Here is a 19989-nt window from a genome sequence, read left to right as displayed (position 1 = left end):
ACTCAAGGGCGTGACATTCACGTGAAGTTAAACGCGAGTGCATTAACATCATTGAATTTATCAATATCATTTCCTCCCCTCTTCTACCCCCCCCCCCTCTCTCTCTCTCTCTCTCTCTCTCTCTTTCTCTCTCCTCATAAACGATCTAATTTATCACAGAGGTAAGAAAACGAAGAAGATAAATACCCATCAAATTTCACGTTTGATTGAACTTCTCTCTCCTTCGAATCCTATCTCAGGTGATTTTTCCCCTTTTGTAATCTTGTAATTGTAATTGTAAACCCAGAAATTTGACAAATGATGCGATAAAACCCTAATTTGTTTTAGGAAAACACTGTGATTTCTATCGGGGAACACAGGAACCAAAAAAATCCAAAAATAAGAAAAAAGATTGAATCTTTAGTTTGAGTAGTTCATCATTTTCGAAATGTTTGTCCGAGGTTGCTATTATTGGAATTCAACGTGGTTTTAAGGTTAGGATTTCTTGATTTAGAAGTTGAGTTTGAAATTTGATTTGAAGATGATGAGTGCTGCTGTATATATATGTTTATGTTAAGCTCAAATTAAGGAGGTTGTGGTTTGTGATTTTGTTTTAAGAATTTATTGTGAAGTAATTGTAGTTTTGATTGTAGATTGGTTAATTTGACTAGATCAAGAAGTGGGATGAACTTATTTGAACTCTTTAGGGTTTGTGGATTGGAAATATAATTGATTTTTTTTACAAGATGGGATTTTGATTTCTGGAGAGAAGCAATGGTTTTGAAGCGGATGATGATGGGTTATTGGATGGTGAGATGCTTTGAGTAGAAAGTGGGAGTTGGAAAACTGGTTTCTGCTTGAACTTTGCTGAACAAGGGGAGGATATTTTGCTTTCGATATTGTGGGGTTGCGAGTCTTCTGAGTTCATATGCCTGTTTTACCTCAACAATTTTAGTGTGGAGAGTGGTGCAATCGGTTGAGATCGTTGTGGAAGTGTATTCTTATATTTATCTACCATGTCTGACGCAAGTTCTGGAGTTGAGGAGCAACTCTCGGCGGTCCAGTTGGAGGATTCAACTGCTACATCCTCAAAGTACTTGATCACCTTTGTTGTTGTTTATTGACTTGTTATAGTGATTTTCTGTCTTTTGTTGAAGTTAATCTAGTGATGCATTTGTTTTACTGCCACAGGAAACCGAGCAGATCATATACAAGAGAATTTCTTTTGTCATTGAGTGAGTTGGAAGTTTGTAAAAAGTTACCTAAGGGTTTTGATGAATCACTTCTGAGGTATTATGATTTATAAAACTTGCAAACTTTCCTCTTTTGATTAGTGTTTTACCATTGTGGCTTACTAATATGGGTATGGTGATTGATCAGTGATTTTGATGATGCATCCACCCATGATCGTCAACGTGTCTTAGGAAGTTCATTACTGCACGGTTATAAGAGAACTGACTGTGGATCATCCATGTCAGCTAAAGGGGATTCGGGTAATTTTTCTAGAGGACCGAACAGGTGGGATAGTCGTTCAAGTGTACGAAGTGATACTGATTCAGATTCAGGTATTTTCTTCAGAATCATTCGTCGCTATCACTTTCTTAGTTTACTTTTTATCTGTGCTGACTAGTTTGGTGTTCATTTTATTTGATCATGCATTTCTTGATTCATCAAAGTTTTTGTTCCTCTTCCTTTTCTTTTTCACTACTTGCTCTTGTGTAATGTTAGGAGGACAATTTCTTTCTATTATGCATATCTTTTGTGTTAGTAAACTGGTTTACAATGACCTCTCCTTTGAGATATAGAGGAGTATTTTTATTTTTTAAGAGAACACCCTTAGCCTAGTCTTGTGAAGATCTTGTGCCAACAAATTGAGATAGAGTTGTCTTATTAGTTGTGGAGGACAATGGCCAATAGGTTGATGATAAAATATGTCATGGATGATTAGTTTCCCTGCAACCTTCTAGGAACCGCCCCTTGGGGGGTGGAGGAAGTTGTTTGTTATAGGAAATGGAAAACCTGTGTGATCTAAGGCTCCCCATACAACGGGGGCTAAATTGATGAGGAGTTGAAATGTAAACCTTGTATGATGATGAATTGTCTTACCGCCATAAAACTATGCTACCGCTTATATTGTCTCTGTAAATAGAATTGGTGATCTTAATTTCTCTTCAAGGAAGACGTTTTTTGTAATTGCACGTAAAATTGGTCTGACTATTCTTCTGTGGAGCTTAATAATATTTAGAAAATCTGAGCTAATTTTTTACTGCTGCATAATTACATGTTAATGTTATTTTTCATTTTTAAAATTTTACTTTGATGTTTTGAGTAGTTGAGAAATTTGAGTTATGTGAATTTTAATTTTAGAAGGAATTTAATATGTTCTGATTATTAACAAAGGTTTATTTAGATAAAATGGTACTGTTACAGAAGTAGGAATGTAGGATTATATGGGCGTTTCTGAATTAGGAGTTTGTTGAAGTAGTTTTGATGAGTTAGGCTAAATACTGATTATTCATCAGTATTCTCTTCTGTAATAATATTTGACAAGCCATCTGCTACATAGAGTCTGGAAGGCGTTATGGAAGCCAGACAAGGAGGTCATGGCAGAGCCCCCCTGAACATGATGGTCTTCTTGGAAGTGGCTCTTTTCCAAGACCTGCTGGATATGCAGCAGGTGCACCAGTTCCAAGGTTTCGTCCTCCTAATGAGAACACTCATCTTAACAGGAGCAATGAACCATATCATCCTCCTCGTCCATATAAGGTATGCAGTGCGTCATTGTATATGGATTGTTACTTAGAATTTCTGTATTTGTCTTTGTACTCATTTTTGATCTTAGTATATGTGTGTGTTTCTTCTTTTTCTATGATTTTAAGAACTGATGTATGTGAGTGCTTACTCTGTCTATTTTATATGTTCAGCATTAGATCTTGAATATACAATTTTTTTTTTGTTGTCATTTTAGTTTTATCTTCTTGCAACTCTGTGCTAAAGCTATTATATATATTAGGTTCACCAATTTTTTTCCCCTCCCCTCCAGGCAGCACCTCACTCTCGAAGGGAAGCTAATGACTCTTTCAATGATGAAACATTTGGCTCAGCTGATGATACCAGTGAGGATAGGGTTGAAGAGGAGAAAAAGCGAAGAGGTATCTTCATTTATTCGATGTTTCAATGTAATTGGTTAGATTCAAGTTTTCTTCATCATTAAACTCAACTTTAACAGTTAATTACTTTTTTTAGCTGAGTTTGAACTCATGAGGAAGGAGCAGCAAAAGGCACTTCAAGAGAAACAGAAATCGAGTCAAGGCAAGACAGGGGATGCCTTTTCAGAGATGGCATTGCTGGAAAATCCCAGTGATGATAAGATGTCCACTGACTTGGATAAAGTATCAAAACCAACTCCACGAGAAGACTCCAGCAAGCTTTCAGTTTCCTCGCATGCACCTCCATCCAGACCACTTGTTCCTCCAGGTTTTGTGAGTAGTGTTGTTGATAAGAGCTCCACGGCCAAGTCGTCTCTGGTGCATGCTGAATCAATAGAGGTAATTGTTTTTCTCCTTCAGGCTTTTAAAACTGGAGTAAGTAGTTTTGCTAATAAAATTGATGTAAATCTATAGTGGTCACTGGTCAGTAGATAGTACTTTCCCTCTCTACCATGTATGATTTTCACGTCAGTAGTTTTGTCCCCTTTTAACTGATCTTGCACTGTAGGCTAAAAAAAGTGAAGTTTGGTAAATTGCTAGGAGAGCATAGTAGCTAGGGCAGACATTTTTTTCTAGAAAGCATGGAGAACGAGCTTATACACATTTTTTATGCAAAAAAAGTGTGCAATGTAGTATTTGTAGGGGGAGTCCATTTGTTTATAAATAACTTGGAGACTGGAGAATGAGCTTGTCCATGTATTAATTGCAATAAAAGCTTGAAAGCCTTCATGCTCTTTCAATGACCATTATTGACAGTCTACATGGCACATGACTAAAATTTAGGTTGCTAAAATTTCAATGACCATCATTGACAGTCTACATGGCAAATGTGGATTTGGATGGTTAACTTTTGTAGCAATAAGATGAAGATTAAGGGAGTGTCATGACCTGAGATTTGGTTTACAATCAATCTGCATGTTATTTGAATTATAAAAATTGTGGTTAAGCTCAGATATGTATTGCCCCAGTCTTGCTTTGATTAGTAATTGGCTCTCACTTTGGATCCTCCAATCTCATTGAATCTAGCCCAACTTTTTTTCTTTTTTTAAATTTTTTTTTTTTTTTAAAAAACTTGCACTTGACCCTGCTGTATCCCTCAAGATGATTAGAAAATGGTTTCTTTATGGCCTTGTCCTCTTTAAACTTTTTTTTTTCCTTTCTGTCTTGCATTTTCTGTGGCTTGGCTTGAGCTTTGTTTTGCTCTTCTGTCTCTCCATTATTCTTTTTACTACCCCTTCCGTGAGACCTTGACTGTTAAGGAGATGATCACTAGGACTAGAAAGTTGCTTGCAAATATTGTCAACTCCTGTGTTAATCATGTGAAATACAGTTAAACTACGTTAAGATTATTAACTCTGGCTGAGATATTTTCATTCTTAATGCTTATGCGTGCATCCTTTTATCCTGTAGATTGGAAAATCAGAACCAGAAGACAATCATCAGGATGTAAACAACAAAGCTCAGGAAAGAAATTTTCGTGACCTTCACAATCAGGCGAGTGGCACATCTGATATTAAGGCAGCAAAAGCGCTGGACTTATCTTCAATTATTCAAGGTGCTGATCATTCAAAGGCTCCAAGACTTCCTGATGCTAGTGAGGTCCTTGAGAATGGCGAAATATTGGGACTTGGTTTTGGGGTTACTGGGCCTAAGCTACTGGGTGAACCTGCTCGTTCAACATCCATTTTAGATAAGCTATTTGGCAATGCTGTAACATCTAGCAATTCATTAACGGCCAGCAATGGTAGCACATCCAACTTTGTTGAGGTAACAATGCTCTCCTTATTTGCATTTCCTTATGCAGTTGTTCAGCTTGTGCTTATTATATGATTGTTATGCCGTGCAACCTTTTTGTATATAGCTTGCAGTTGTGGAGGCCTTACTCTTTTGTCTTAGGTTAACAAAGCAGGAAATACCTTTTAACTTTTCTTTTTTGTGAATTTACCTGTTGAAATACAAACATAATGAAAGAATGATGGCTACCTCTTCAGGAGAGGAGGGGGGGGGGGGGGGGGTGTGGCAATTCACATTGACATCTCTCTTGACAGCAGTGCCTTGTTTTATGTGTTCATTGGTATTAAATAAGGCTGGGGTGGATATGGGTATTCTGGAGAGGCTTTCTGAGTCGTTTGTGTTATATTCCAAGTGTACATTTTTTCTTTGTTGCTTTTCTTTAACAATTGCTTGTACTGGATAAGTTGGAGTCCATATTATTGTGATGATATTTGGCTTTACTTGCTGTCAAGTTTTGAGACAGAATGTATGGTCTTTGTTTAGCTACTTCTAATGTCAAATTTTATCTTTTTGGTTGATAATTTGCTATGATATCTGTACATGGTATTATTAGGATGATGCTAAGACAGATGATATTTGGAGCCCTAATAAGTTGCAATCCAAATTTTCTCGTTGGTTTCCTGAAGAAGGTAAGCTCGATTTGCTTAGTAATAAATTGGTAATTTATTTCATTTATACATAACTGCTTCTCTGAAACCTCCAGGAGATCTATCGTCCGAGAAGCCAAGTAATCTGCTGTCATTAATTGGTGGTGGTGAAAAAGGGGGATCCAATGTGCCTAACACTTCAGCATTTGGATCAATTTTTACTTCAGAGACTGGTTTGGGGCACAAAACGCCCAATTCAGCGTCTTCTCCAGGCAAGATATCGGGGCAGTATTCTAATAGTTTTGTTACAGAAGCAAAGCCTGCTGTGCTAACTTGTGAAGATCTTGAGCAGTCAATTCTTTCAGGAATTAGTGGAGAAAGTTCAAATTCTCAGTTTTCTGGGACTAAGCATCATGCTTTAGAGATGAAAGCTGGACACCCTCGCAATGATATTGACAATCAAGCTTCACACCATCTTCTTTCCTTGCTGCAGAAAGGAGGGTCACAAGATGTAGTGCCAATCACAGGTGTTGAGAAAAGACCTAATAAACCACATGAGGATCACGAGGTTGGCAAATTAGGTAAACTTGATGGCAATGTAATTGACGCTGATGGGGTAAATAATCCAGGAAACTCATTGACCCTTGAGTCTCTATTTGGGACAGCATTCATGACAGAATTGCACTCTGCCCAAAGAAGTGTAACTGGCTCTGCAAGAAGTGATGTTTCAAATAATTTTCCCTTTCCTCCTACAATGAACGAAAATGGAATGAATCAATTTGCACCAAATGATAGAATTCCCAAGTCAGATAAAGTAGGAGATTGGCTTGGGTTTAATGATGCTCTAAAGGAAGCTGAACTCTCTAAGCAACCTGCTGAAGTTGAATCTAAATTTGGTTGCATTGATAGGGGAATTGATGTAGCACTCCCTGAAGAAGATAGCTTAATAAATCTCATTGATCCTATGAATGCTGAGAACTCCATGATGCGAAATTCAGGTTCATCTAACTTAGACTTCCCACCCCCATCGTCACGCATGTCGGCTGATGTTTTTGAGAAACTAGCAGCACTAGGTGGGGCTCCCAAAGATGAAAGATCCATGGTAGGGGGGCATGACCCACGCTTATTTCATGGTCCCTCTGATATGCTGAAGACTGAACTTCCATACCAAAATATGCATCCACAGGCATCTTCGCCACAGATCCATAGCTCCCAAATGAACCACAACAGACCATTATTTCATGGTTTGGACTCACATCCTGCACATCTTGATCCACAGCTAAACTTCATGCCTCCTGAGGCTATGATTCATCGTGATGCTCCAACACATCATCAGTTTCCTGCAAACATGGGCCACCCATCTTTCCAACATCCTGGGGCTGGTCTTCCAGGGTTTGATCATCCCATTCCTTCTCCAATCTTGCAACAGATGCACATGGCTGGCAATCTTCCTCCACCTCATTTGGCTAGGGGATTTCCTGGTGCTGCACCTATGCCTCCTCATCCTAGTCACAGTCCTGTCGGTTACATTCAGGAGCCTAACTCAATGCAAAATTTTCCATTTGGTCAACGGCAGTCACAATTTGGTGGTCCTGGAATGAGCCCATCAGGTAAAGCTTCGACCCAACCCTCTTTTGTTATTCTTTCTTCACAGTTCACAATGCCATGAAATGTTAAATGGTTTTCAAGTGTAGAAATGGGAATGAGTCTAAAGAGTCTCACATCACCATCTCCTTAATATCTCTAAAGAGTCTCCTTTTCAGGCCATGGTAAGGAGCACCAACTGTATGCTGTCCTTACCCCTGCATCCTTTTAATCATCCTATAATTTATAACAGTGATGAGTAGTTGCGGTCTCATAAGTTAGAACCAAAAGCAAGGAGTGGGGGATGGGCGGGCAGGGTTCATTATTAAAACACACAACTGAGTTTCAATCTTTTAACTTCACCAGCTGTCTTCATTTCTAGAGTTGGGAATTTGGAGTGTTAATTTTTAATTTTTATTCTTTATTCTATACAACTCTGTATTATTATTGTATTTTTTAATTTTGCATCCTGCATGATTTGAGCTTCAATTAACTTATTGTGTGGTTTGCATTTTTTTTAAATTTAGGTCCTGAGCTTGGTGCTGCTAACAACCCCCCTGAGGCATTTCAAAGACTCTTGGAGATGGAACTTCGAGCAAATCCAAAGCAAATACACCCTTTTCCAGTTGGCAGTCCTAGCCGAGCAATGTATGGACATGAACTGGACACGGGTTTTCGGTACAGATAGTGTATTTCGATTGTGGATGTATTTTAAAAGGAAAACATATGATCATCTTCATCCCCAGATGACTTTTGCAGGATGGGCTGTCTGTGCGGCTGTGCCTACTGTAAACTGTTAATAGTGCCGTAATTTTTTTTTATTTTTTTTCCTTGGCTTCCAACTTCCAACGTCTAGCATTGAGTTTATTTTACATGCTCTTTGTTTTTACACGGGGGAATTTACTTTTAAAAAGGGTATGGCTATAAATTATTTCTACTGTCTGAGAGATTATTACTCTTTGAGCAGTGCTTTCCATTTGCGGATGATTGTCGGCTTTTTGCAGGCTTACAGCTTCTGTGATGTGGAGAAACTCAGAAGAGCCTCTCTCTGGCGCGCTCTTTATGCTATACAAGGCTTTGTTCTTGTCAGCTACTAATTTTCACTTATTTTCGGAAAAGTAATTTCAGACAAGTTTAGATAAGCTAACAATCAATAAGCACATACAAGTTATAAGTTTTATGACTTGCAAGTTTAGATAAGCTATTAATCAATAAGAGGGAGCTAATTTCACAACTGTAAACTATTGAACAAGTTCAGTCATTTAGACAAGTTAACAGTATAGGAGCTATTTTCACAACAAAAAGTTCGTTCACTTGGACATGTGTTGTTGTATGGGGTCAATATAACTCCTCAAGTCCAACTATGATACTTGTTAATTTTTTTCTTTTTCAGGAAATTATGATACATGTTAATTAGTTCAAATAAGTGATTTATAGAATATAGTTAAATTTGATGAGCCCCAAGGCTAAGGTACGCGTAATTGCGTATATAAGTATATTAGCTTCTTTTTAATGTTAAACCTCTCCAAATTAAAAAAAAAAAAAAATAATAATAAAAAAAAAGGAAAAGAGATTATAAACAAGTTAATTTATGAAAAACAAATCCAAAATGGGAAATCCGCAAAAATTGAAGAATAATTATGTTCGTAGGTGTAAATTTTGTTTTTTTTTTAAAAAAAATAAAAATAAAAATAGAATTATTAATTAAAAATTGGAGAAAATTTAAAAATTAAACAATATTGTCAAAAAAAAAGGAAAAGAGATTATAAACAAGTTAATTTATGAAAAACAAATCCAAAATGGGAAATCCGCAAAAATTGAAGAATAATTATGTTCGTAGGTGTAAATTTTGTTTTTTTTTAAAAAAAAATAAAAATAAAAATAGAATTATTAATTAAAAATTGGAGAAAATTTAAAAATTAAACAATATTGTCTGAGCCCGGGTTCGAACCGGGGACCTCTAGTGTGTGAGACTAGCGTGATAACCGACTACACCACCCAGACACTTTTGACAATTATCATAACTTTATTTATAAATCCTCAATTTCATAATAATTTTGTAAAATCCAATTTTGCAAATGGCTAAGGCTGATCCTCTCAAAGCAGTGTTATTTTAAGGAACCACCATTTCTCTCTCCTCTATCACACCTCTCTTGCTCACTCATGGCTTCAGCATCGCTGCTGCAATCAACTTCCTCTTCCTTCGCCGGCGTCAGACTTCCTTGCCGGAGCTCCGTCGCTCCTCGCGTCGGATTCTCGCCGGTAACCATCAAAGCGGCTGCTGGTACGGCGGTTTTCGTCGACAAATCTGAAGCGGAGACTGTTCATCGTCTTAAGAATGTTTATCTCGACAAAATTATTCCTCTTCTTAAGGATGAATTCTCTTACTCCAACATGCTTGAGGTCTCTCTCTTCTGCTTAAGTATTTCACCATTATTTTCAAAAAATTTGGAGTGAAATTGTGTCTATTTTGTGTGTTTAATTGCTTAATAGATTAAATTTTCATGTTAGTGCTGAAATTGACGATATGTGTTGGCGTTTTTATGAGGTATATTGAATTTTTAGGATTGAATGAGGTTATTCTGTTGAATTTCATGTTTAGGTTTATGTCGTGGAATTTTAGTGTAAAGGATTGATTTCTGGTTTGTTTTGTAATGTAGATGAAAATTCATCCTATGGTTTTATCTGTTAACTTAGAGCTTGAATGTTCATATAATTATGTGCCTGGAATTTGATTCCTGCAGTTTATCTTTTGTTATTTGAATTTAGGTGCCTGAAACTTAAATGCTGCAGTTTTTCTGAATTATTTGGATTATCTGTTTCATTTTGTTCAATTTAGCTTATTACTTATAGGGCGGAACCGCAGAATGCTAATTATCATCAGTGTATTATCAAATTATGCCTCTCTCACAACATTGAAAGGAGATTGGATTAGTTCTCCCTTTCCCCGTTCATGTATCTTACTTCTTTTGAGGGAGGTTTTATGAACATTCTATTAAATGTATTTAGATTATACTGAAGTTCTAGTATAGAAGAACTCGAATTTACTGGAGAAGATATCGTTACTTGGTTTTTTATGGGCTCCTTTCAAGTTTCAAATATATTGATAAAATCATAAATGATTCCAGATATTTATCCTTATACAACTACAACAATAATATTTGTGCAATTGAGGTCGGAGAGAAATCTTATATTGTGAATTTGTGATTAAATTTCTGAAATTTTCTTTTGTTGGTATGAAATGTGCACAGGTTCCCAAGGTTGAGAAGATAGTAGTCAACTGTGGGATTGGGGATGCTTCACAGAATGCCAAGGGTTTGGATGCTGCAATTAGCGAGTTGGCACTAATTACTGGGCAGAGGCCAGTAAAGACAAAGGCCAAAACATCCATTGCAGGGTTTAAGGTCCGAGAAGGTATGACACTTGGGATTGCAGTCACGCTACGAGGAAATGTAAGTCTACTGCCTGTTTATTTATCGACATTTCTAACCTGATTTTGGGTTGACTTAATTTGCAAATATTGCTTTGTTATACTGTTTGATAACTTTGATGCTGCATCCCTGTTTTGTCACTCGGGTTTTATCATGTTTTGTGAGGAGTTAGTATAATACAGCACTATTTTCCTGATTTTTCTCACTCGGTGAAAATGGAATGGGTTTAGAGCTTGAACTAGCAGCTCTGTGGTTCAGCCAAGGGCGTAATACTGGCAGAAAATGAGCATTGATATTATCATAATTAGTCATATAACAGGAATCTGGTCAGATTCTCTGATGATCAGTTCGTGTATTCAACCTAGTTCATATATGTCTTGAATGTGGTGGATTTTGGTTCTGGTTTTGCATACATTTGCACATTCAATATTGTAATTTAACTTAACTTTTGGCATGTAGCAAAGACATACCTCTCAGAGATGTATTTACAAATGTTCTAACTTCTAAGCTTATTGAGATGCAGCTTATGTATTCATTTTTGGACCGTCTTATCAACTTGGCTCTTCCTCGAACAAGGGATTTCCAAGGTGTTAACCCAAATAGCTTTGATGGGCATGGGAACTACAGCATAGGGTTTCGTGAACAAAGTGTGTTTCCAGAGATTAAACCTGAGATTGTTGGCAAGGCTAGGGGAATGGATGTTTGCATAATAACAACAGCTAAGACGGATAAGGAAGCCTACAAACTGCTGTCCCTTATGGGAATGCCATTTAGAGAGGGTAGTGGACCATCAACTGTCGTTCGCAAGAAGAAGTTGAAGTCTCACCACTTTGACTCAAAGTCAAGGGGTAGGAGATAGGAAGCTAGGGGTTGTTCATGAGCATTCTTTTTTCTTTTTTTTTTTTGGGCATTTTCCATGTACCTACGGTTTTTGGCCTGTTGGCATGAATGTAACAAAACTATGATGTTGTATGAAAAATGAAAAGTTTTTGCTGTCAATCAATCTTCCATTGAGCCTGATCACTTTTGGTACATGTTCTCGAGTAGTTGGAGCGTCCCTTAATGAGAGCTACCTCAAGCAGTGTTATGGAGCTTGACTTTGACGACTCTATCTGTTAAATTCTGCTGCACCTAGCATCATTTTTCAAATTAACTAATCTCTGTAAAAAGTTAAACCTTGTTCATTGGTTATTACCACTAACTATTTACTGTTGAAACCGTCGATTTAGAAAATGAAATTCACTTGGCTATAGAATTAGGAATAAGAAAAGTTCATAACAAGGATTGTGAAAAAGTAGCCATAATCGTCTTTAGAATCTATAGCAAAGGGAAATGCTTTGAGTGTATTGAGAGGCAAATTGAGAAGCAAGATGCAACACAAATGTCGGTCATTTAGGGCCTATTCTCTTTAAATTATTTTCAGTTTAGTTTAGTTCACTTCAGCTTCAATAAGTTCCGTTCAGTTCTTAATTTCATTCTCTCATAAAATATTCAGTTCAGCTCAGTTCAGTCAATCAAAACAGGCCCTTAGTCCCTATTTAGTTCACTTTATTCCAATCAAGTACTTGTAAAAATCAAATAAATAGAACGCACCGCATACGAGTTTGCATATTTGGTTATGTAATATAATTGGTTAAATATTTACATAATTGTCGTAGCATGTCTGAACCAACTTAAGAGAGTAACCTTCAATCAATCTTCTTAATTCCAGTATTACAAGTTAAGCAGAGATTATCGTGATCCAGAAAGAACCGCCATAAATTCAGGCGGTGGGAACCTCTTACTCAGCTGACAATAAGATAAAATGGTTTATGGAATTGCAGTACGGATGAGTTTTATTGCAGCTCAGAATAATCCTCCACCAATGCCGCCTCAATTTTCTCTCTCCTCCACTAATCTTCTCTCTCGTCGCTCTGATCTCGTCTTCGTCGTCAATCCTCGAGGTTTTTCTCTTTCTCTCTCCTATTTCTATGATTTGCTCTAATTTTTTGTTGCTGAACACCTTGAATTTGTTGTGAGATGTTGATTTTGCCATGGAATTGTTTGTCGGTAGGAGCAAATGGTACGACTGGAAAGGAATGGAAGAAATTATTGCCATTTTTGAGGTCTCGTCTTTCTTCTGATTGCAATGTGAGTTTCTTCTTTATTCTGTTTTTTTTTTTTTTTTTCGGTTTTATTGAATTTGTGGTTTCTTAATTGAGCAAGCTTCTGTGAATTTCGACATGTTTTTAGATTCATATAGATGATAGATTTAGAGAATTTGTAAATGTTTGATGATTTGTGTTAGAATTTACGATGGAATTGAAATTCGAGTTCAATGAACTAATTGTTTTGAAATTTTTTCAAATAGATGTTAGCGAATGAGACTTCGATGTATTTTTCATGGAAAAGAACCTTAGTGTTATGTAAATGTGATGAATTATGAGTATTCTAGATTGTATCATGCTCCAGATTTTGCTTTTGACCTTCTATTAGAACTTTGAGGGAAAGCTGTTACGTGAAGTCATTGAAATTTGGGGGGTTTTTAACTCCATTTGGCTCATATATCAAGTACTCCCTCTGTTTGGAGTAGGTTCTTGCCATGAAAATTCATATTACATTATCAATGAGGCGAATAGACGGAGGGCCTATTTCTTTCCGATTGCTTGTGTGAATAGAAGTTGAATCATAACTTAATTACAATGAGAAACGCTTTATGTAACCTGAATTGCTGTTGAAATTGGTCATTTGATATTGGATCATGCAGTTTACTGATTTTGACTGACTTGATACTTTGGACTGCTTTATTAGTCATTATTGGGAATGTCATGCATATGGTATCTCCTTATACTACCTTTGCTTTTTTCTGAAGCTACTTTCATTTTGGCCCAGATATGTGAGTCTTTTACATCAGGTCCCAGCCACGCAACTGATATAACAAGAGAGGTATAACTTCGGGTTTTTTCTTTAAAAAAAAATTATAAAGTTGTGATCTTCCATTTATTGTTGGCTGCATTGATTTCATTTTCCATCCTTATTTGAATAGGCTATCAGGGAGGGTGCCAATGCCGTAATTGCTGTGGGTGGTGATGGAACTCTTCATGAGGTGTGTTTCCTTCTGCTCCCAAACTCTATCTAGAGCAGTTGCTTTTTGGCTTGAATGGAATGAACTTGTGTTCTTGACTTATATTTGTGTTGTTGGATGTGTTATGAATTTTTGCTTCACTGATCTAGAAAACCCTCGACAAACATGCTGTCATTTCCTTTAGTAAAATATATATTAGTTCTTTCTTCAGAGTTTTGATGTCACTACTATCTTTTTAAATACAAGTATTATAAGTTAGTACTACTGTATTGTTAACATTATTTAGGGTTTTTGGCTTGCAATAGGTTGTGAATGGCTTCTTTTGGCAAGGAAAACCTGTTTCAAGCCAAGGTGAAAAGCCTGATCATACAACTGCACTTGGTGTAAGGAATTACTGACTCAAGCTTGTTATTTGCAGAAAGAAATTCTTGTTGTAGCTGCATTTTTCAGTGTGTTTTTTGTTGTGGATTTTTGCAGCTCAGTGCTGAGTTACTTGCTGTTTCTTTCTGCAGCTTATTCCCTTAGGCACAGGTTCTGATTTTGCCAGAACATATGGCTGGTCAGTTATGCTGGCATTGCTTATCTAGAATTTTGAATTTGAAATTCTCAATACATGTGAAGATATAAAATTATTCATCTATTCTTTATTGCTCTTCAGGAAAAATGACCCTTACGAAGCTGTTGAGCGCATAGCTAAAGGTGAGCAGACAAGTTTTTTTTTTTTTTTTTTTTTTTTTTTTTGGCATTGTTCATGCTATCTTTACGTCGAGTGTAAATTTTTATATCCTATGCATGCTCTTGCTACACTTGCTAATGAAGTTGCTTTGAAGGGTTAAAATCACGCCTGGATGTCGGTGTCATTACTGCAGAAGATAAGGAACCTCATTATTTCATAAATGTTGCTGATATTCACTTGTGAGTGTGTGGTGTAATTGTGAAATTTTAATCCTTAATTTCTAAATTGACTTCCTTATTAGCTTTTGGTGTTTGCATCATCACAAAGCACATCTCATAATCCTTATGTTTTTGTGGGGGTGTTAGGAGTGCAAAGGCAGGTTACTATGCTGCCAGATATAAAACTTTGGGGAATCTATGTTATGTTATTGGGGCTTTGCAAGCTTTCATGGGGCACAAGAATGTAGATCTTAGGGTGAAGGTGAGCTGCAACTTCTGTCCTGTCTTTTTATTTTGGTTATCATGTTTTTAAACTTATGTTCCTTTATATTCAATGCTTAGATTGATGATGGTGAATGGATGAAGTACTCTCAAGTTACAGCTCTTTGCATTGGAAATGCAAAATACTTTGGTGGTGGCATGAAGATTACCCCCAACGCTGATCCTTCTGATGGAAACCTTGAGGTGACCTAACTTTCTTGTTTTTTTTTGGATCTCCAATGGTGCAACATCCTCCCTGTAACATGTTTAAAGTTCCTTGTCCATTATAACGTCTTTTTGTTATGTATTGCTAGAATAAGAGAACCAAAAAAATCTCCAACTCCAATTGATATAGGAGGATTTTAGAATTACTTTGTGACAAAGAATGGTTTGTTCTACAGACCACTTTATGATATTCTCTATGTGCAGGTTGTGGCCCTTCAGGATTTCAAGTGGTATGACTTCATTTTGAAATTGCATAAGTTGTATAATGGGACACATCTATCTGTTAGAAATGTAACATCAAGAAGGTATTTTCTCAATTTTAGGCAACCTGATCCATAATTTATTCTGCTTTATTGATTATCATACTTGATACACATTCAGCCCAATGGATGTTGGTTTCCGTTCTTTTACAGTTTTCCCCTGTATATTGAATCTAACGTGTTCTGCAATAATTAACCTCGGTTGTGAATCTTGTGATGGAGCTTATTTTGCTTGTCTTCAAAAGTTCATTCTTCAATTGAGATTATTTAAGCATGCACACCATTTCCCCTCATCTTCTATATTGAAGATCTAGAAGTTTAACTTGATCCTGATTAATTCTTTAATTATTTTTTCACAAAAAATCATTGCAACGTTGACTTTGGCATCTGCTACTTTGACCATTTCTGTCTTAACTTGTATTATAGTGTGTTCTATATAAAACTGATTTTTGACAACTATACATTGAAATTAAACAAACAACCTCTTACAGAATAACATTTGTTATTTTTAAAGTAGTAAAAACTATGGCCAAAGTTTACTTATGAATACTGTAAAAATTAAAACATTGCAATGGAATAAAGCAGAAGATGTATGCTCTTTTGGTAATGTACATAGCTTTAACTTCTTGTCTGCTCACCACAAATCTCATAAAACGTTGTTTCAGTGTTACAATGGGTGGTTTTAATGTTCTAGCTTAGGAATACAACATTTGTTTGCTTTTAGTGCATCATGCCTTTTTACTGGGGTTATTGAATTTAGCATCTGGAGAGATCTGCTTACTTCTCTGCTACTTTCTATTTTTCACTTATGGTTTCTTAATCTACTGTTTCACTGAAAATGTCGTGGTTTTTGAGTGATACACTTGCCCACATCTATTGTATGATTGATTAAACAAGCCTCTTTCTACTTGTTGCAGTGTACATTCTATTGAAGTGCAGCAAATTGATGATGGTGATCCCATTTATATTCAGTCTGATGGAGAACATATAGGTTTCCTTCCAAAGAAACTATGTATTTTACCTGGTGCCATCGAGATGATAACATGATATCCTAGAAATTTCAGATGTGATTCAGCTGTACATCTTTTTGATGATTCACTACTTGGGAATTTCTCAGGAGCACGTCACTCGTGTGATTGTTTGATCCCCAAGCTTCCATCTCCCCAAGCTCTTCTGTCAGTACTTAGTTCGGAGTTTTTCCTTAGCATTTCAAAGCTGCCTGCTCTTTTTATCAGATGGTTGTTGACGCATCTGCATATCCAGATGTGTGCACTTTGGCAGTTCCTTACTAACCTGATGCTGTGAAGTACATACAGGCTGAAAAACTGTAGACATACTGTTGGAATTGTTCAATATCAGTTTACTGCAGCTATCCATATTATAAGCTCAGTAATTCGCTTAATGAAACAATCCTATAGAAGTAAAAGATTTCTCGTTTTGTCTCTCTTTTATAGGTGTCCAGGAGTTTTTTTTAGCCTGTGGATTAGATATTTAGATTGATACGGAATGTGTAACTAAGTTCCATACTAGATTCACTCTGTTTTCCCCTTTTTTTTAAATTCCATTTACTAGGACATTGTTTTTTATCTCCGAATTTTCTCTTCCATGGATTGTAAAAAAGAGTTGGGAATTTAATTGCTTACGTAATTATCTACACTTTTTTTTTTTTTTTGAGTGAAAAATAGAGTTTATATAATGTTTTATGCTCCATTTGTCCATAGAACACAACTGCAGATATAAAAGAGGCCGATATTATGATACAACCGATATTATGATACAATAACATGTACGGTATGTTTTTCTTTTTTAACTATTGCTATAAAATAAAACAACACATTTCATGTTATACATCGTAATGTGGTATTCTTTTACATAATGTCGTATTCTTTTACATATGCTCTCTATACTCTTTTAATTTACGCGTCCATGATTTAATTGCGCATGCTCCAATACTCCCTATTTGGCATGTTGTCGAAAAAAAATCAGTCCATTATTTTAAAATTTTCCTGGCCACAATTTTTATCCTGTCCCCACAGACAGATAAAGAAAGACACAAATCTCTCTCTAGGGAGATACCTGCACACAAATGGCTTCTTTTCTTTCACATGGCTCTGCAACTCTCCACCTGAGTACAGATTACAGGTATCTGAATTCTACTAAGCTTCATCATTCTCCCCCAAAAATCTACAGAATAAAGTGTTATGGACTCAATAAGGAGAATTCAGTAACAAGGAGCAACAATGCTTCAATGACAACACAAAAGGAAGATGGGAGTGAACCTGAAAATGTGGTGCTTAAGGTAGCATGGTATGCTTCTGAACTGCTTGGCATAGCTGCTTCACTTTTCCGATCACCGCCTTCTGATGTGATGGATGAATATTCTGAGCTTCCCTGTAATGAGTCTGGAGCTATTGATCGAGCTGCTGTCGTTGAAACAATCAAAGAAGACTTTCAAAGATCTTACTTTGTCACAGGTATGCAATCACTCAGCACTACTTATCTGGTTATGGTAGGTTATTAATCAATAATCATATTTATCCTTTACTGTATAATCATTTACATATTCGCCATATCAATGTAATCTTCATTTGGTATTTATAGTCAAGGTTTTTTATTGGGGTTGCCAATACTGTAAAGGTTAAAATATATTCACTAACTTGCTAAAAATTGAAAGTAGCCAATTATATTGGGACGGTTTATATTAGAACGTGGTATATTATTTAGGAACCGAGGGAATATTATATGTGTATATAAACTTGTCACTAGTTAAATTCTTGTCCAAAGTATGGATGTCAACTAGCAAAAATCAGTGTGATAGATACCAGAGACTTCAGACTTTGAATTCCAACTCCATCTGTACTGTATATTTGCATTTTCCTACAACTCTGCTCGCAAAATAAGTAAAACAAAATTGTTTCCCAAAACTTTATGCTTGAAATCATACTTCAGTATTTCATAGGTTGGCTGGTGTAACTGGTGCTTAAATTCAGGAAATCTGACGCTTGGTGCGTATGAAGAGGACTGTGAATTCGCTGATCCAGCGGGTTCCTTTAAAGGGCTTAGGCGATTTAAGAGAAACTGCACTAACTTTGGTTCCCTTATCAAAAAGTCTGACATGAAACTCATGAAGTGGGAAGACTTTGAGGTAACTTTACTTGGCATTTACCACTCCCAGCATTTGGTTTTTAAAATTTTACCTGATTAATCTGGTGCAACTGCAGGACAAGGGTATTGGACATTGGCGTTTCAGCTGTATCATGTCTTTCCCTTGGAAGCCTATCCTTTCTGGTAGGTGTTTGTTCACACATGAATCTCATGTTTCTTTCAAAGGCAAGGCCTGAAAGGAATTATAGCTAACCGAGTGAGATTTAGTCCACAAATTAATTTGATTCATGATCATCTATTAGTCCCCATGTATTCAAAAACTTAGGTACAGACTGTGACATACTTTCTATACTTGCATACCTTAGAACACATCACCAGTTTGCTTGGCTGTAAAGAGTTTGAATTTCACACTGTTGCAACCATCTTTCAAATAGAATTTCTCTGTTGTTTCCGCCAATTAGAAATTAGGGGTTGTCGTGGTAGAAAAATGTGTCATAACACCGATTTCTGGCAACATGTTAAGTAGTTCATGAATTATTGGATTGTGATTAAATGATCAAGTGTGAGATCGGACCATTGTTTCATTTTTATATATGTTATATTGGCTACAAGTGGAACTTTGATTGTTCAGCTATATGTTTAGAGATTACAAGTGGATCTTTGATAAATGATAAGCTCATACTCCATGTATAACACACAAAATTCTCTTGGCTTACAACTTTATGCTCTTTCTAAAAAGTGTGTAGTATCTTTTAGTCTTTCTAACTACACTTATAAACTATATACTTTGTATGTCTTTCCATTTAAACTCCAAGGAGAATCTCTAAAGAACCATTGGATGATTATTATATTGCAGCTACAGGTTATACAGAGTACTATTATGATCCAAAATCTGGTAAAGTTTGCAGGTATGCCACAAGAATATGAAGTACATTTTTTTCAATGTTTGTTTTTTCTTGTTTCATGCCTTGAATTCGATTTTCCTCTTGCTGTGTATGGCAGGCATGTGGAGCACTGGAATGTCCCAAAAATGGCTCTGTTGAAGCAAATTTTGAAGCCGAGCAGGCAGATTAATCGTTAGACGATTTAGGGGAGCATTATGGTTGTGATACTAGTAGATACAGAGAACTACAGAAGGCATTGTAGTTTTGTGAATACAAACAGATATATATTAGCATCTAAAGTCTAGTTTATACAGAAGTGATAGATTGATAATAGGGTTGATAATATACTTGTATTTTTATTTTTGCTAGGATAATTTTTGTAGGTAATTTTTTCTGATGAAAGAAAGAACAAGAGACCAGATCCATATAACTGGACTAGCTAAATTCGATTGAACTCGATTTCAAATTTGTGGATCACACGAATATTGTCCGGATCTAGATCCATGTAAGGGTTCGGGTTTGAATAACTAAAAATAGCTTAGTAAAAAATCAAACAGTCGTATACACTGATCCTACATAAATGGTAGATTTCAAAACCGATGCAAAATGTTACTTCTCCGTGGTTTGATCCGCTCAAATAACAAACTTTTCTAGCGCAAACAACAACAAAAATTCTAGTGCAAACAACTAACTTTTCTAGCGTGATACCTAT

The 19989-nt window shown here is 36.2% G+C and overlaps 4 protein-coding genes and 1 non-coding gene across 8 annotated transcripts; 4 read left to right on the top strand and 1 right to left on the bottom strand.

Moving 5' to 3' along the window:
- Positions 1 to 112: 112 nt before the first annotated feature.
- LOC145586818 (uncharacterized) lies at positions 113 to 8098 on the top strand. 4 transcript variants are annotated; one of them, XM_081643753.1, is made up of 11 exons: positions 113 to 473; positions 633 to 1072; positions 1171 to 1269; positions 1360 to 1544; positions 2546 to 2745; positions 3023 to 3131; positions 3226 to 3527; positions 4599 to 4955; positions 5536 to 5611; positions 5686 to 7179; positions 7681 to 8098. In XM_081643753.1, the coding sequence occupies exons 2-11, from the start codon at positions 996 to 998 to the stop codon at positions 7839 to 7841; spliced, it is 3060 nt and encodes a 1019-aa protein (XP_081499879.1). In that variant the 5' UTR covers positions 113 to 473; positions 633 to 995; the 3' UTR covers positions 7842 to 8098. The 4 variants fall into 4 exon arrangements, with proteins under 4 accessions (XP_081499879.1, XP_081499878.1, XP_081499881.1 ...); XM_081643755.1 differs by having other exon boundaries at positions 119 to 239; positions 726 to 1072; XM_081643754.1 differs by having other exon boundaries at positions 123 to 239.
- Positions 8099 to 9083: 985 nt separating this feature from the next.
- Positions 9084 to 9157, bottom strand: TRNAV-CAC (transfer RNA valine (anticodon CAC)). Its single transcript has one exon. It is a non-coding gene; the product is annotated as a tRNA-Val (tRNA).
- Positions 9158 to 9270: 113 nt separating this feature from the next.
- LOC145586820 (large ribosomal subunit protein uL5c) lies at positions 9271 to 11616 on the top strand. The gene is made up of 3 exons (XM_081643756.1): positions 9271 to 9556; positions 10405 to 10605; positions 11108 to 11616. Exons 1-3 carry the CDS (start codon positions 9317 to 9319, stop codon positions 11441 to 11443), a joined length of 777 nt encoding a protein of 258 aa, XP_081499882.1. The 5' UTR covers positions 9271 to 9316; the 3' UTR covers positions 11444 to 11616.
- A 621-nt stretch (positions 11617 to 12237) lies between these two features.
- On the top strand, positions 12238 to 16734 carry LOC145585744 (sphingoid long-chain bases kinase 2, mitochondrial-like). Its single transcript, XM_081642456.1, has 12 exons — positions 12238 to 12527; positions 12638 to 12714; positions 13456 to 13509; positions 13610 to 13669; positions 13954 to 14031; positions 14161 to 14207; positions 14307 to 14347; positions 14479 to 14563; positions 14690 to 14804; positions 14885 to 15007; positions 15233 to 15333; positions 16206 to 16734. Exons 1-12 carry the CDS (start codon positions 12389 to 12391, stop codon positions 16333 to 16335), a joined length of 1050 nt encoding a protein of 349 aa, XP_081498582.1. The 5' UTR covers positions 12238 to 12388; the 3' UTR covers positions 16336 to 16734.
- Positions 16735 to 17305: 571 nt separating this feature from the next.
- LOC145585743 (uncharacterized) lies at positions 17306 to 19754 on the top strand. Its single transcript, XM_081642455.1, has 5 exons — positions 17306 to 17762; positions 18279 to 18433; positions 18510 to 18576; positions 19250 to 19301; positions 19396 to 19754. The coding sequence occupies exons 1-5, from the start codon at positions 17375 to 17377 to the stop codon at positions 19472 to 19474; spliced, it is 741 nt and encodes a 246-aa protein (XP_081498581.1). The 5' UTR covers positions 17306 to 17374; the 3' UTR covers positions 19475 to 19754.
- The last annotated feature ends 235 nt before the right edge of the window (positions 19755 to 19989 follow it).

This window comes from Chenopodium album, chromosome 16 (assembly GCF_948465745.1).
Source record: "Chenopodium album chromosome 16, dcCheAlbu1.1, whole genome shotgun sequence".
Taxonomy (NCBI): Eukaryota; Viridiplantae; Streptophyta; class Magnoliopsida; order Caryophyllales; family Amaranthaceae; genus Chenopodium; species Chenopodium album.
This window is presented reverse-complemented; position numbering and strand designations above follow the sequence as displayed.